The sequence below is a fragment of the Strix aluco genome, chromosome 9 (genome assembly GCF_031877795.1).
Source record: "Strix aluco isolate bStrAlu1 chromosome 9, bStrAlu1.hap1, whole genome shotgun sequence".
Classification (NCBI taxonomy): domain Eukaryota; kingdom Metazoa; phylum Chordata; class Aves; order Strigiformes; family Strigidae; genus Strix; species Strix aluco.
The window spans coordinates 22,914,986-22,930,588 of record NC_133939.1 but is presented as its reverse complement, the minus strand read 5'-3'; the positions used below and the strand labels follow the sequence as shown (position 1 = coordinate 22,930,588).

The 15,603-nt window shown below is 40.7% G+C and overlaps 1 protein-coding gene across 1 annotated transcript in view; it reads left to right on the top strand.

Annotated features, from left to right (window-relative positions):
* Positions 1-15,603, top strand: part of USP13 (ubiquitin specific peptidase 13) — a 56,667-nt gene that overhangs the window by 19,043 nt on the left and 22,021 nt on the right. Inside the window, exons 4-10 of the mRNA XM_074834209.1 lie at positions 5,803-5,924; positions 6,336-6,478; positions 6,676-6,860; positions 11,275-11,369; positions 12,997-13,184; positions 14,816-14,887; positions 15,153-15,246. Of these exons, the coding sequence (XP_074690310.1) occupies positions 5,803-5,924; positions 6,336-6,478; positions 6,676-6,860; positions 11,275-11,369; positions 12,997-13,184; positions 14,816-14,887; positions 15,153-15,246 (899 nt within the window). The remainder of the gene's footprint in view (positions 1-5,802; positions 5,925-6,335; positions 6,479-6,675; positions 6,861-11,274; positions 11,370-12,996; positions 13,185-14,815; positions 14,888-15,152; positions 15,247-15,603) is intronic.

The window sequence follows — 15,603 nt, the reverse complement described above, 5'->3', positions numbered from 1 at the left end:
AGATTAAGTCTAAAAGTCTTTTTTAATGTGTTACTGAGTAACTAAACAATAGACGAAGTAGATGTTGAAAAATGCAAAGAAGACAAGGCAAGTGCTTTACCTGTGCATGCATAGTGATGTGGTCTAAATTAGCTGTTACTGTTCAGAAAGGTAGTTCTGAGAGAGGTGGTGTGAATGGTTCTCTGAAAATGTCAGCTCAGTTGTCAGCAGCAGTGAAAGAGTGAAGTGGAACATCAGGAGTAGAGCAACGTTTTATATTTTGTTCTCTATTATTTTGCTTTATAAATAAGAAGTGAGACTCTTTTGAACAGAGAAAACACAGCTGCATGCATTATCTTCCCCTGTCTCTCTCTCTCTCTCCAAAGCCAACCAGACAAACAAACACACCCACATCCACCCCACCCCCAGCAAACAAAAACCCCAGATGGGTATCTGGAAGCTAGGAGGTACGCACTGAGAGGAATGGCTGCATTTTTGCCTTGTTCTAGTACCTTCTTCCTGGGCATCTGTTGGTCCATGGACTGTTCAACCTGGACTCTAGGCTAAACAGAGTGGTGGTCATAAAACTTGTCCGTAGACAGATGTCCTCTTCCAGATCAGTTACCACAGCAGTATCTGCCAGTGCAGTGTGAGCTCTGCTTTGAGCAAAGTCAGGGCTAACTTAGACCATCAATTAAAAGTGTTTTGAAGTACTCATATGAACAGCTCTGTCAGCAGATCTGTGAGGATGGTAATTGCTGGTGAGAAGAGTGTCAGTGAGGAGCAGTATCTGTGACAGCTGGTCTCGGAGAAGGCTTTGGAAAGGAAGAGAAAACTTCCACTTAGAGTCTGAGAGAACGTGTAAACTTGCTGAGCTTTTCCTGGATGGCACCTGCCTGCCTACAGCAGTGAATGCAGTTATGGCTACCGTTTCCAAGTGTAAAGACCATTCATAAGAGTGGCCGTACTGGATTTGACCACAGCTCCACTTAGCTCTCCTAGATCTTACAGCAGCCAGTAGTAGAACCCTGTTGTCAGTAAGGATGTTTGTGTTTGGTAAGCTTCTGAAGAGGACTTTTACCAGGAGTGGTTTAAGTTTATATTTGTGTAAGTAACCACATACAGAGTATATATCAATGAATGGAAAGTTGTGATTTAAGAGGATTTGAGTGTTTCCTGTCAATATTTTCAAATTTTAGCCTAGTAAAGTTGTTCATACTCACCAGCGGTAGCAGTGGAACTAATAAGACCATGAGTTGAACCTGTTGCTTTCTGGCTTTGCCACCTAAGCTTGAGCTGAGTGTAGAATGGTGAGCCCATACTTTACACAAATAGTCTTAATAGTTTGCTGGTTTAGGTAGAACTGTGGAAATTAGGCTAGATTAACAAAGGCTAGTGCTGATAGCAAAATAGTTAAGAATTTGAATTTTGGTGGTTTAGCTTTGCTTGTTTAACACATGACTGTACCAGAAATCCAAGGGGTGAGGTCTATAGCTAGCAATAAGAACAGCATGCAACTGCTTTGGAGATAGAGTAAGCAATTTGAATGTTATCTTACAAGTAGTGAACGAGCCAAATGATACTAGTAGAAAGGTTTGCTTTTCCTTTTGCCACAAAGAACGTTATGACTGTAAAGTGAATCTTTTTTAAAATTCTCTTTTATAGCTGATCTGCTGAGGTCAATTTCAGATGTGCCTGAAGACAAATGAACTGAATAGCTTACAGTTTGCAAAGTGCCACTGCTGCAATTCACTATTATTTAGAGGCTTCAGGAAGAAATTATTTGATTTAAAGACTCAGTCCTTCACTTCCAAGTCAATACAAATTTGTCCATTGCTTTCAGTGAGAGCAGGATCAAGCCCAGATTCCTAAACTGTCTTTCTAGGGTTTCAAAATTACTTTTAGGCTCACTAGCCAACATCCTCATTCAATTTTCATGTTTGTATTCCCTTTCAAACGCACACAGACACATCCATATGCACAGGAAATCCTGTTTGGGGGTCCTGCCTGGAGTCTCCTTATGCCACTATTATTAGTGCAATCAGTTGGTGAGTTATCTAAATCTGATCTGGGCACGTCCACTCCTTTTCTTGCCCTCTGGTGGGTTGGTTTACAGTACTGTCTTCCACTTGCAGCTGCTGTTTTCAGTCAGTTCAGCAGCAATGCATTTCTCACCGCCACTAAAGTGATGCCTGTGAGCTGGAGTAAATTTACTCTACTGACCATTTGCCCAAAATAACTACGTCAGTTGAGCCTCTGTTTTAATACGTCTGTTATTTTGCTTTGCCTGTCGTCCTGGCCTCCCAACACAACACTTATGACTTATGAACACTTTGTTTTAGTGACCACAGTGTTTAATTGGGGCTCTGAGGAGGCACCATAAAGCTGTTAGTCCACTAGAAGGGGGACAATGTCACATGGAGATTCACAATCAAGCTGTCAGCTCTTTAAAAAGATTACAAACTGGTTGATTGCTTTGTGGTTCAGTCTTAGAACTGAGTAAACTGGTTTTTTGCCCAGAGATTCTTCTACTCAGAGTGCATCTTGAAAGAACATCCGTGTCCAGGAAACAGCTTTGTATGAAGTATAGTGCTTGAAAGTTCATATTTTTATGAATTATAAGTGAATTATTTACAGTAATTTTTAATCAAATATGCTCCATTTGCAAGTCGATTTCCCTTGGCTCCACTTTCCTATAGTTATTCTTATTCTTCTCTCAAATTCTGAACTAGTTTTAAAATCCAAGTCCAAAACTGCATGCAGACAGCACATGATGCCCAGTGGCTACGGGGTCAAGCTCTGCCCTCATTCAGTGTGGGCTTCATGGCCTTCTAAAGTAATAGTCGTCTGTTTTTATTATATCTACGCTCATGCTTTCTTAGCCATGTTGGCCCTTGCACAAGCATGGAAAAAATAATGCAGGTAGAACTTCTTACTGAACCTAGCAACTATGGCTCTCAGCACATACAAGCCAAGATTTAAAAATACGAGTAGTGATTTCGGGGGTTTCAACTGGATGTCATTAAGTGGCCTGTCTGACAGTCAACAAAAGGGATTAATTTATATGGGGTATTAATTTATATGGGGTATATAAGTATATATGTATCAAGGGGTTTCAGTCAGTGACCTTAGAATTCCTTTCCACTCTTATGTACTGGATCTGAACCCTGAGAAACTGCCTTCAGAGTCCTAATTGCCGAAAAGCACTGGTAGTCGTTCTAATTCCTATTCAGAGGGAGTAGGGGTGTGGAGTGGAAGTGTACCAGCTTTTACGCGGTCACCTTCAAATGTGGAATTGCCAGTTAAATCGTCATGGTTTTTTTTTCCTGGAACTGTTATGAAGCTGTGTGTATCTTTCTTTAAAATAAGAAGTGTGATGCTGCCATATCAACGTGTCAGACATCCAGAATGCCATGCTGACAGGCCATCATTTTCTGCTTTTCTGGTAACGTGAATGGTATGAAGCCTGAGAAGGTAAAAAGGAACTTTCCTTCTCTACCCATTGCCCACAAAAGGCTGATGCTCCTACGTGTGTGAAGTCCTTAGATGGCAGCAGATGATTGCTAATAGAATACTCAGTCTTTCATCCCTGGATCACTAGTTCAAGTGCAGGTCAGGTCAGTAGCAGTAAAGCCACTACTATCTGGCTGTTGTTGTCATCTGGCTTGTGAGATAAGCTGAAGTGCGTGTCTCAATTTTGAACCCAGGCAACCATATAATTGCTGTTTTCATATAGCAGATTGTAAATACTATAAACTTAATGTCAGTATCATAAGAAAATGAAAATACCAGCAGGTCTTCCACATGTCTGCAGATAACGGTGGCTGAGGTGAGCTGTCCTCAGGTTCCCTCTGGTGGCTGAGCGAAATGTGTGACTTCAGGCCCTGGAAGAGGCATTTGCAGCCTTTAAACCATTAGTAGAGTTTTTATCCTCTCTGAGGAACCTCTGTCATATTTAAGAGATGATCAGTACTTTTGGTTTTATTACGTTGGCCACCATCAAATTTCTGGGCATTAAGTGAAGATTTTCTGTGATTCATTGCTGTATGTATCATCAGAGTGGAGATACTCAGTTTCTTTGCTTCATAGAGCACAAGAGCTTACTGTTGCAGACTGCATCTGTTGAGATTCACTCCTTTATCAAAACACAGGATTGTAATACAAGCTGGGAAAGAAGCCTGGAGTAAAGTGAGGTCGCTGGTTATTTCTATTATGCTGCAGTAAGGGAAGGGATCGTTATGAATTAATATTTTCTTTAGAAATGTCATGCTTTCAGTATAAGAAAAAGTTCTTGCTTGTGTGTCTATATTCAGCTGATGAAAAGGGGCTTTTGTTTTTGCTGCTGAGAAAGAGGTCATGCTGCTGGAAGTCACTGACAGTGGGTGTTGTCACCCCTCAGGACTGGCTGGTGCAGCAGGTGAGCCAAGAATTGAATGGAAACTGGATTATGTTCCTCTCAAGAGGTAGTTTTTCCAGGTCAAGTTAAAATATCTTTTGATGCTTGTTTTGTCGCTTAGGATGTTCAGGCAGTTACTGCCCACTGGGTAAATAGAGAGCTTAGTTTTCTGAACCTGGCCTCTGTCATCCTCACCTCTCCCCCAGATATACATTTGAGATTTCAGGCATTCCCAGGGTGCAGTGGTTGCTGCCAATGCTTGTTTAGTATTGAGTGACTCATTAAGCATATGCATGTACTTGGAGTGAAAATAAGAGGCAGCTTTAGCTACTGCTAATGCATCTTCTTTCTTGCTTGAACCTTATTCTGTAAGTGACTGTCTGGTACCTGGGAATACAGGAGATCCAGCATCTCCAGATGGGAGAAGGATCCAGAAGATCCCATCCTTGCCCAGGCTGTGCTTGCAGTTGAATCTTGTGAAATGTCTTGACACAACATACATGTTTGGTCTCAACTTTTTCAGTTGTCCTAGAAAGAACTGAGCAAGATTTTAACTCAGTCTTGTCACTATGGGATAATTAAGTCTTTCATGGATCTAGATCTAGATCTAGATGTAGACTAGCCATGTAGTTACTTAGGCTTTGCCTGGCTTCTCTCTGGGTCCACTTGTTTCTGGACACTCATTTTAGCTGATGTTTCTTGATCAAGGCTCATATTTAAGCAAAAATGTCATCCTTACACTGGAATAAGAGTGTATGCAAACACTGTGGAAGGCTTGATCTTCAAAGGAAAGCTGTATTAGTTAATAAGTTAGTTTCACTGGTCACAGAGTGGAGTTAGCAAGAGAGGGATAATGCTGGTGTAACTGTACTTGCTGTACTAACTTTCCTTTCGTGGGAGGAAAGGCCACAGGTTCGAGATGAATGGAAGCCATAGCATGATTCAGCCAGGTCTGTGATCTGGAAAATATGGGGGTTGAAACAGCAGTGCATTACTCCTGCTCTACTGTTTCAGTGTTGGTAGTGTGACCTGGTCTCCATATTGTATAGCATTCCAAGATCCTGGGTAAAAGACACAGCAATATTGCATCCTGATTTTTGTCCAAAATGAGCAGAATTTTGTTAGCTGCTTCCCAGAATGTGATGTCTGCAACAGTGCACTGCTTGCAGGGGGGCCAAATCAACTGCAGCTGTGACTGGGGAGGAGATTAAGATGAAGATTTTGGTCCTCAGAACATCCTCTTTCAGGATGGTCAGATTTCAGTTTAGATCAGGATTTTACAAACATCTCTAGCCAGAAGAAACTCCTGACAGTGTCAACTTGCAGGCTGGTGCCAGGCAAGCAATGCTTCGTGGTGGTAACCCTGCCACAATTTAGGAACCTTTATTTTGGGACAATCTCCTAACATTCCCCATCTTGTTTTCCAGATCTAGAGACGAACAGTGATCTCAACAGTGATGACTTTGAATATGAAGATGAAGCAAAACTTGTTATATTTCCTGATCACTATGAAATCTCATTACCCAATATAGAAGAGTTACCTGCACTGGTCAGTGAGTGTGTGCAAGTGGTGATAGGAATTGTTTCCTGTTTCAGTTTTTATCAAGCTGGTGCTTGGTTTTCTTATGTGTGGTGGTTTTTTTTACATAAAGATCTTTCTTAACCAGCTATAATAGAGAATCAGTAATTTTGAAAGTCTGGTTTGTCTTTGGTTCTTGGATTTTCTTTTACCTTCTCTATTCCCTATGATGCCAGCTTGTCCCCAAGGAAGCTCACATAGTACAGGTGCTTACTCTCCTACTAAAATAATAACTGCAATCTAGAAAATTACATACATATTTAAGTATATAAATAGTCTTACTGATGTCCAGTTCTGTACGTTGTTAGCAATGGGCTGAATGCCAAGTTCTGTCCAGTCACTGAATTGTTAGGTTTTGATTGACATATGTTTGTCTTCCAGGTGACGATAGCTTGTGATGCGCTTCTCAGTGCAAAATCACCCTACAGGAAGCAAGAGCCTGACTCCTGGGAAGAAGAGCTACAGGCATCTAAACATGCCAAAGCACTTGTACAGTTAGACAATGGTGTTAGAATTCCCCCCAGGTGAGGCTAATAAGGTTTGCTCATTGTAGGCTCTCTAATACAGTCCAGGGTAGCAGAACTAAAGCCAGCAACTCGGCCAACAGTTCTGTTGCATGACTCCAGGCTGGGTGTGTGTGTTTGGTTTGACCTACCTTAGAAATACAGGACTGGTTCCTGCCTTACTTATTTCTGTTGTTTTCTCCCGTTTTCTCTTGCAGCGGTTGGAAATGCTCAAAATGTGACCTGCGAGAGAATCTGTGGCTAAACCTGACAGATGGTTCTGTGCTGTGTGGAAAGTGGTTCTTTGATGGCAGTGGGGGGAACGGGCATGCAATGGAGCACTACAAGGAGACAGGTTATCCCCTGGCAGTGAAGCTGGGAACCATCACTCCTGATGGAGCAGGTCAGCCACCTGTCAGGTTCTGAGATGTGCTACCTGTTGTGCCTAAGACTAACAGTGTATATCCATTACCAAGTGAGTTTGTGCTTCTAGTGCAAATGTTTGGGTGTGATACAGGAAGAAAACCCTGTGAGTCTGTGAATCTTGATCGGGGTTGGAGGGAATGGCACACACTCCGTTTGGAGAAGGCCCTTACCTTTTTTATCTGCTCTTCTCCTGTTTTATATTTGGTGTAAATAGTTTTTTGGCTTTGTATAATAGTAGATTTATAATAGAAGAATGATATTATTTTGAAACAGCAGAATCTGGAGAAACAGTATTTTTCAGTTTGCTAGGGCAAATTGTTCAATCTTATGTAACATAGAAACAATAACAGGGTAATGATTTCTAAAGTCAGAAAAGTCCGTTCTTAACAGTAGGGGGTTTTAAAATCATACTGGAAACTGTGCTATTTTTCCATATTGTTTTGGTAGTATTGTGTTAAGTTTAGCAAATGCTCGTCTTCGTGGGGCTGCTGTGATGCTTATTTGTAAAATGCCTGATGATCATGGCCGGGGGGAGGGAAGCTATAGATCTATCCTTGTTTGCATATTCTCAGAGTGTGACGTTCTGCAGTGTTGCTGTGGAGAGGATATTGGTGTGTAAGGATTAGATGAAATAAAAATACGAGAAGCTGAAAAAGTCATAAACAAGGAGATCCTTTGCTGCAGCTGTACAGAGAAAAAATGGAAGAACACATAGTATGATTATATTGTGGTTTTAGTGCTTATGACCATATGGATGAAAAATAGCTGTTTAGAGTAGCCTGTTTTATTAACAGAACAAAACGATTGAGAGGTTTTCGTTTTTAAGTCCTATCCAGTGTCAGGGAAAGGAGACTATAGTCAGATTCAACCAGCTGTGCCACAGAGACGTTGAGCAAAATTCATTCTTTTCTTTCCCAAACAGAATATTGTTTCCTTGCATGAGCCTGGTCTTGGATGATTTCTGTCTGAATCTCTGTTACTGAAGGTGTTTAGGATTTGCCCAGCTGTGGGTTTCAACTGCATCTACAAAATAACAGAATATGCTTTAGTGGTTTTTCTTTTTTTTTTTTTTTCTTTCTCATTTTTAGCAGCAGTACTTGTTTCCTTATGGCTGCTGTCCTTCTGCCTCCCACTGATTAGCTGCTTCCTCTCTTAGTGGCCTTTGGCATAACAAAGGACAGGCTGTCATCCTTCCCTCGGAATGAAGGGCACCAGCTGTTCTACACAGACCTTTGTTCTTCTGGATGATGTTTACTTGGTTTCCCTATAGAAAATACTTCCCCAGTCCTTCTTGTTTCCTTTTCAGTAATTATTCTCTCTCTGATCTGTATTGCAGTGGTAGTCATAACCTCTTGATAGGGCTGGATGACAGATGAGCTTCAGGAAAGAGGCTCCGTGGCTGATTGTGACGCAAAGGCTGTCTGGTTTCTGCTTCCCTGGGCTGGAGGTGAAGAGGTGATGGAAGAGGAGTAATAAGTGTTAGTGCCTCTGCTGACATAACTTATTCCTTTTTCACACTCGTAAGAAGGAGAAAGAGGTGGTGCCAGTATTCCACTTACACTTACCCTATGTGTACACAGAGGGAGCAGCGGAGAAAAGATTCTCATTGAGAAATCTGTGTTGTATACATTATGAAAGATTTCTGGGTCATTAGCCCCATTTTGTAATGTTCTGTGAACAAACAGATCTGGGATCAGGGTGGAAATTGAACCAAACTTCTGTCTTCTGCTCTTGGATCTTGGACAGGATGCATGAGAGATTCAGAAAAGTTTGCTTCAATAGGTTGAGTACTACTCAGCAGTCTGTGCTACCTGCTGCCTCTCTCGACAATGCCATTAGATTTCATTTCAAGTCATTGTGAGGTTGTGTGTTTGAAACTGGTTTGAGGAATGGATTGGGGGTTTGACAGTGGGAAGCCCTATCTGAGAGGTACTTGAGTGATTTGCTTTGTGGATGCCAATCTTGGCAATTGTCAGATACTTCCTTTGGGAGATCCTGAGCTACTTGTTTCTTCAGGAACAGCGTTGCTGTTGCCTGTTATCCTTTAAGTAGGAAGGAGTGATGTCTACACAGCCAGAACAGGTGTAGAACTGTGGGAGAAAAGGAGGTACAGGTAGCAGTCATTTTTCTTTTCTTATCGTAATAATGATTATTCTCTGTTTAATAATATTCTGTGTTGTCTGTCTTGGATTTTTCTTGGTTCTTTTTGGTTTTTTTTCCCTCTTACATTGCTTCCTTTTTCCCCTTTCCTACTCTAATGATACCAGCTTCTGTGTGTCACGTTTGCTGACTTGTCTATGTTCCTTATCTACCAGAGTCCATATGACAAGCACTACAGACCTGTGTTTGGGGGCTCTCATCTTCTTCCTTAAATTTGCTGCTCTTTGATTTCTTTTTTTTTTTTTTTTTTTTTGAAATAAGTGAATTGTGTCTCTCTCACATGAATTTAAGTTGGCTACACAGCAGAAAGTACTAAAGTATATGACACAAGCTGGGCTTGAGCAAAGGATTAATGTGTTTTATGTTCTATTTCTGCTGCTCTGGGTCAGTAGTCCCAGATGGCTGCTCTGTCTTCAGTTGCCAGAGCTGAGGAAAAACAAAATCAAAGCTTCCACATTGAAAGTAGTCATCCAAGCTCAGTTGATGTGTAATCTCACTCCATTAGGTGTTTGAACTTTTCAGGATCTTTTGGCTGCACTGTGACCTCACCAGAAGACTATGGGAATGCTGTGATCTCTTGTGTGTATGAACAGTCATGTCTTCTGGGCGTGATTGGTACCACACAGGGGAATTCCAGCAGATGGGCAGCTACAGCCACATGCATGCCAGAGGGGTCATCAGGACCAGTGTTAATTCTGATGGCTAATGTAAAGTCTGATGGCTAATCAGCAGCTGGCAGCACAACTCAAAAACACAATTCCCTGGCTTGAGAGAGTTAATACTTTTCATAGGGCTGGTAAATTTTAAAAGTTGTATTACATCTTTGAGTTCTTGGCTAACCTTCAACCTATCATTTCAGTGTGGGTTTGGTACCAGCAGACTTCAATGAGACTGCCTTTTTGTTAGAGTCTTATCTAGGGGATGGGCTGAGTCAGAGCCAGGGTCTGCAGTTGTCAGGAGAGGGCAAGGTAAGGAACTTTCAGAAGTGGTATTTGTGCTGTGAACAACCTTCGTCTGGGTTCATGCTATCTTCTCCTGAGTTTGTTTCATCTTTCTCCTGGCTAAGTTTTCTCTGTCAACCTAGATCTGCTAATACGGGGTGAGGTCATTGTAAGAAACTTCGCTAGGCATGAAGGAAACTTGGCTGAGAGAAGTGCAGGCAGACTGGCAGAGGGATTCTGGATTTTGGTATGAGTAGAGACCAAAGCAGGGAAGTAGTCATGCACTACAGAGGAAGAGGCCAGAGACAAGAAAAGATGGAAGACCTATTCAAGTCTTATTAGTGCATGTCTTATCATTCATGTCCTTTTATGATGCTTGCAGCTTTCTAGTTATTTGCTCAAGTAGGCAAAAACTGCTCTGGACTCAGCTTCATTACAGGGCGTGGCTGGTAAACACTAAAACTGAGTTTTTCCTCTCTCAACAATTTTGTCCTTCGGTTGAATTTATTAAACTCAGTTTCCTAAAGAAAATATCATCACTAGACGTAGTGCTTCCCTCCACAGTTTGAGCTTTACCCGGACAAAATGCTTATGGGCTTTTACTTAGAGCCATAAGGACCTATCATACAGCTAGAACTGAAATCTAGATCTCCCATACGTGACCTCAGTCACAAAATCAGCCTTTCTCCCTAGCCACAAGATTAATCTTCGAAGTCCAATCCAATGGTGTCCAATCTAATAAACACCTCTTTATTTCTAATAAAAAATTTCTCAGTTCTCCTTGCATCTCTGTGGGAAAAGGGCAGACGTGGATTCCTTAAACTACACTAGAAATCAAAATATTGTTGGCAGTAGTCAGTTGGCCCCATATGTGTGTGCCTGTATCTAGTAGCTCCACAAAAATTCAGGATCTCTTGTTGCCATGTTTAAAATGTGGACTGGCCACGTATCTGCAAATTTTTCTTGCCCTATTCCTTGTTTTCCCTACAAATTTATTATTTTGGGGGGAAAAATACTATGATCACTATAAATATTCTTAGGTTTTAATACTGTGAGGGCATGTAATTTCTTTTGAGGAGAGTAGATGAGGTAATTGTGTTTAGAACATTTAAAATACTTACTGAGCCATATGGATGTCTATGCATTTTTCTGCTGGTTGTAACCAAACTTGGAGAATACGATTAAGGCATCTTGTGTAGGCAATCCTGTCCTGAGAATGCAGTGTTGGTAAACAAAGAGAAGGGATAACATTTGATACGACAGCTCATTGGTTTCTCTCTGCTTTTGTAGATGTCTATTCCTTTGATGAAGAGGAGCCAGTTTTAGATCCACATATAGCAAAACACTTGGCACACTTTGGAATTGATATGCTGCAGATGCAAGTGGTAGGAAATCCATCTTTTATTTAGTTTGTTGTTTACTTGTTGTTTGTCTAGTTGGGGGTGGGAGAGAAACAGGAGGAGAATGATGCTTGTAGCTTATATTTGTGTGATTCCTTCAGACTGTTATGATAGTATTTAGTTTTGTAAAGTTCAGCCAGGCAATTCGTGTTTTATTTTCTGAGGTCCAAGATGAGTGAATCATTACTCTCAAATCCAAAAGTTGCCTTCCGAAAGAGTTCCTTTGTGGTGTTTCGTTTACATGTTTCACTTCTCGTGTGTTACGTACCATTTTCCTTCAAGATGAAAAACTCATTCAGTTAGAGAAGACTATCTAGAATATCTAATTACAGTGAGCGAAGGAAAGCCTATTGCATGTGTAAACAGATACAAATCTTAAGCAAAAGTAAGCTAAGCAATGGATAAGTAAAAAAGTGGTTGAAAGGATCTGTATGTAATGTTACAAATTTCAGTTTAGGTCTTGTTCATAAATACATTACAAAATGAAAAATTACATTCTCTCAAGTCTAGAAAACAGTGTGGTCTATGGCATGGTACACTAGAAAGGGATTGGGGCAAAAAGAGTCCTGTTCCTGAACATGTTGTGGGTCTGTATTAGTAGAGAAGTCCTTTTAATATTTTGTATCTTAGTGGATGTTGATTCCAGTTCTGTTTAAATGATCTAAGAAGTCTGAATGGGATATGGTTATAACGGCAGGTGGGGGTTTTTCTCACTCAAGCCTAGTATCACTACCTGAGAATCTGAACATGAAAACTGTTAAAAATTAACATACCTGATACTGATTTAGTGTATTTCCTTGTCCAAGTGCAGAGAAAACTAATAATAACTCTAAAATTATAGAGAAGAGTTAAACTGTAGTTTTAAAGGCCTTCATGGTACTAATAATATTTTTGGTGCACTAATTTCCTTGCCAGTATCATGAATAGAAAGTCTGTTTTATTCAGCAGTCTTTCTGGAAAACCTGTTTTACTCAGCAACCTTGAAAGCTTAGTCTCAGCTGTTGCAAAGGTTTTGCCTCCAGTCTTCAGACCGGTCTGTAAAAATCTTAGTGTGGTGATGGAGGAGGGCTAGTAGCAGTAAATGACACTGTAGTCATCTGTACCTGCAAGCTGTGAACAGTCAATGTACCTGCAAGTGGAAAGCTGAGCTGTAAAGGGGAGAAACATCAGCATCAAAAATTTTGGCTTTTCCCATTTTAAAAAAGGGAAGAGTTCTTGGATCTGCAGCTTTTCATGTCATTTGTTTGCTAGGACCAGCTCCTACAGCAGCAGCTATTCCTGGCCATTACAAATGGAATATGAAACCTGAAAAAATGCAGTGTTTTGATGCTGAGGCTTGAGGTCACAGCCTTGAGAGATGTGAAGCTCCCAGCTGGGATTGAGGTCATAACTAGGAACACTCAAAGTGCCAGTGGTCTGTGGTAAAGAGCTAAGATATATGTTGCAAGATGCTAACCTTCTGATCTTCTCCCCTACATGCAGGTTTTACCTCCCTTTCCCATTGGTTTGGATCTTATTTTCTAGAGTATAGATCACAAAGTTGGTGATGATGATGGCAGCAGCATCATTGTTGCAGAAGTTAAACATTAAAAAAAAATCTTGTTGCTTGCAGACAGAGAATGGGCTAAGAGATAATGATATAAAACCAAGAGTGTCTGAATGGGAAGTGATTCAGGAAGCTGGTGTGAAACTCAAGCCCATGTATGGCCCAGGATACACAGGCATGAAGAACCTGGGAAATAGCTGCTACCTCAATGCTGTCATGCAAGCCATCTTCAGCATCCCAGAGTTCCAGCGAGCGTAAGTAGCTTCAGACTAGTTCTTGTCACTAGCTGCTGCTGCATTCTTCAATCTCTTGTTTCTCTAAGAAAGGTGGTATTTTAATTTTTGTCTCACCTGCAAACAGGTCTCTCTCAGTCAGTTCACTGGCTGCTTAGAGGATTTAGTGATTGTATTGTTCTCCTCTGGAAAAGGTTGGAACGCAAAACCCAATCTGCCTTTGAAATCAGAACTTACTTAACTTCAGTGGTGGGAAGTCATGTGCCACCTTATAAAATTCATTGCTTGGTCTCTGCTTTTTATACACATATGTGCATATCTCTATTTATCTCAGTATCATCAATATCACATTAGATTTCTTTGTACTGACCTGTGCCTTTGTATAGCTGTAGGAATCATTCTATTGCTCCAGTGTCATTTGTGCAAAAGACTGTACTGGTACAAACATATTAATATTGATCCATGCTAGTGAAAAGCAATGCACCTTTTGCATGCATGGCTAAGAAGAGGGGAAACTATCAGAGGAATTTTTTAATTAAAATTCTATTTAAAAAAAAAATCTTATTTCATTAAAAGGGTAGTGTGAGCATATTCTTCCACTGAATAATTAAGAGAGTGAAAGGACAAAAGTATGACAGAAGAACATGAAATATTCTTGACTGACCAAAACTGAACACATCAAGGAGAGGAGCCTTTTTATAAAGGACAGTCTGTGGTTTGCAATAAAATTCAGAGTGCTCTTTCATTCCACAGCAGTAGCAGTGTGTGTGCTGGAAGTAAGGCGTTTGGATTTTGGACGGCCTCCCAGGTTTTCATGTAGCAGTTGCCTTCTGGAGAAGAAGAGGGAGAAAACTTGTGTTTGTTTGCTTTGTTAGCCATATGGAGTACAGTCTGTAGATTCATTAAGTGCCAGCTTTTCTACCTCCATTTTTGAAAAATATCAAAACGGACTTTAGTAAGGGAGATTGTTTTCCACAGCATGGTCCGTGGAGTTCTGAAGCACTTACTATCAACAAAGTAGTGGGGATGTTTGATGAAAGAGGGACCAGGCAGAAATTAGATGTGTTCTTTCAACATGGCCATACCTACCTAGCCTGTTTTTTCTTGTGCTCAAGGAAAGCAGTGCTCATGTACTGTGCTACTAAATGCTTCACTTTCCAACAAACTGGCTAGAACAATCTGTACCTCAGTGTTTATTGTCAGGAGTTAGCCTTTGTTTCTCTGAAGAAACTCAATAGAAACATTCTTTTTACATGTTTTGGTCCTGATACAAATTTGGAATTTATTTGGTGATGTTGGTTAGGAGTAGCAAGTACATTGGTTCTCAGTCCAGCTCTATGATTTAGAGTATCCTGCATCTATTTCAAGATCAAGTAATAGAATTTAAATTCCAGATGAATACCACCACCATATTCTTTATAGCTAGAAGCTTCTAAGTAAAACTTAAATGGCTGTTTCCTAATTTCTCTACTATTATTTTTCCATGAGAGAAGCACACACTGGGGATAGATTAAGTCATTGTTATGATGCAAAATCTGCCTTGTTAGCACAGAGGAAGCCTGCTGATGTATCACGGCTGATATCTGTTGGGGTATCCTTGAGTAAATCTAGCTGCAATATTTGAATGTTTCCTCTTTTTTCTTGCTGCCCAGGTATGTGGGAAACCTTCCACGAATATTTGACTACTCCCCTCTTGATCCAACACAAGATTTCAACACTCAGATGTAAGTGACACTTCTTAATGATTTACTTGGTCAAGTTAAATCGAGTCTAAATAACTTAATGGCAGGGCAAAAGAACACCGGTGCATGGGCTGGAAAGTGGGATATGGCACAAGGTAGAATGGGAAGATTTGCGTCCTAAGTTGCAGCTGATGGTGTTTCATCAGGGGGTCAAAGACAGTAAACTTTTTGCTTGGAATAAAAATTTTCTCTTCTTTTCTGTGTTTCTCACATGTTTGTTTCCACCCCGCCACTTTCTTCCCTACAGGGCTAAACTGGGACACGGCCTCCTTTCAGGCCAGTACTCTAAGCCACCCATGAAATCTGAGCTTATTGAGCAGGTGATGAAAGAAGAACACAAGGTATTTGACTGAGTTTGTGCAGCCTGGTAACTAGGTAAAAGTGATATCCTGAGAAAAGGGAACAGGTGCTGGGCATTGAAGAACACGTGTGGATCCAGCATGGGATGCTTAGCAAGGTGGAATGTGCAGGATTCTAGTCAGGAGTATATTAGTCAGGGGCTATTTGTGCAAAGCATTAAAGCAACCATTGGTTCTGCTAATAAAGTATTCTGCTGCTCCAGTGATGAGTGCAAAAGTTCATAGAACTTGCAACTTATGTTTATCTTCTCTGACGAACAACAACAAAAAAAAGTTATCTAGGGAGTCCTGAGTATTTGGAAGCAAACTTCTAAACCCTCTTTAAATTTCAGAAAGAAG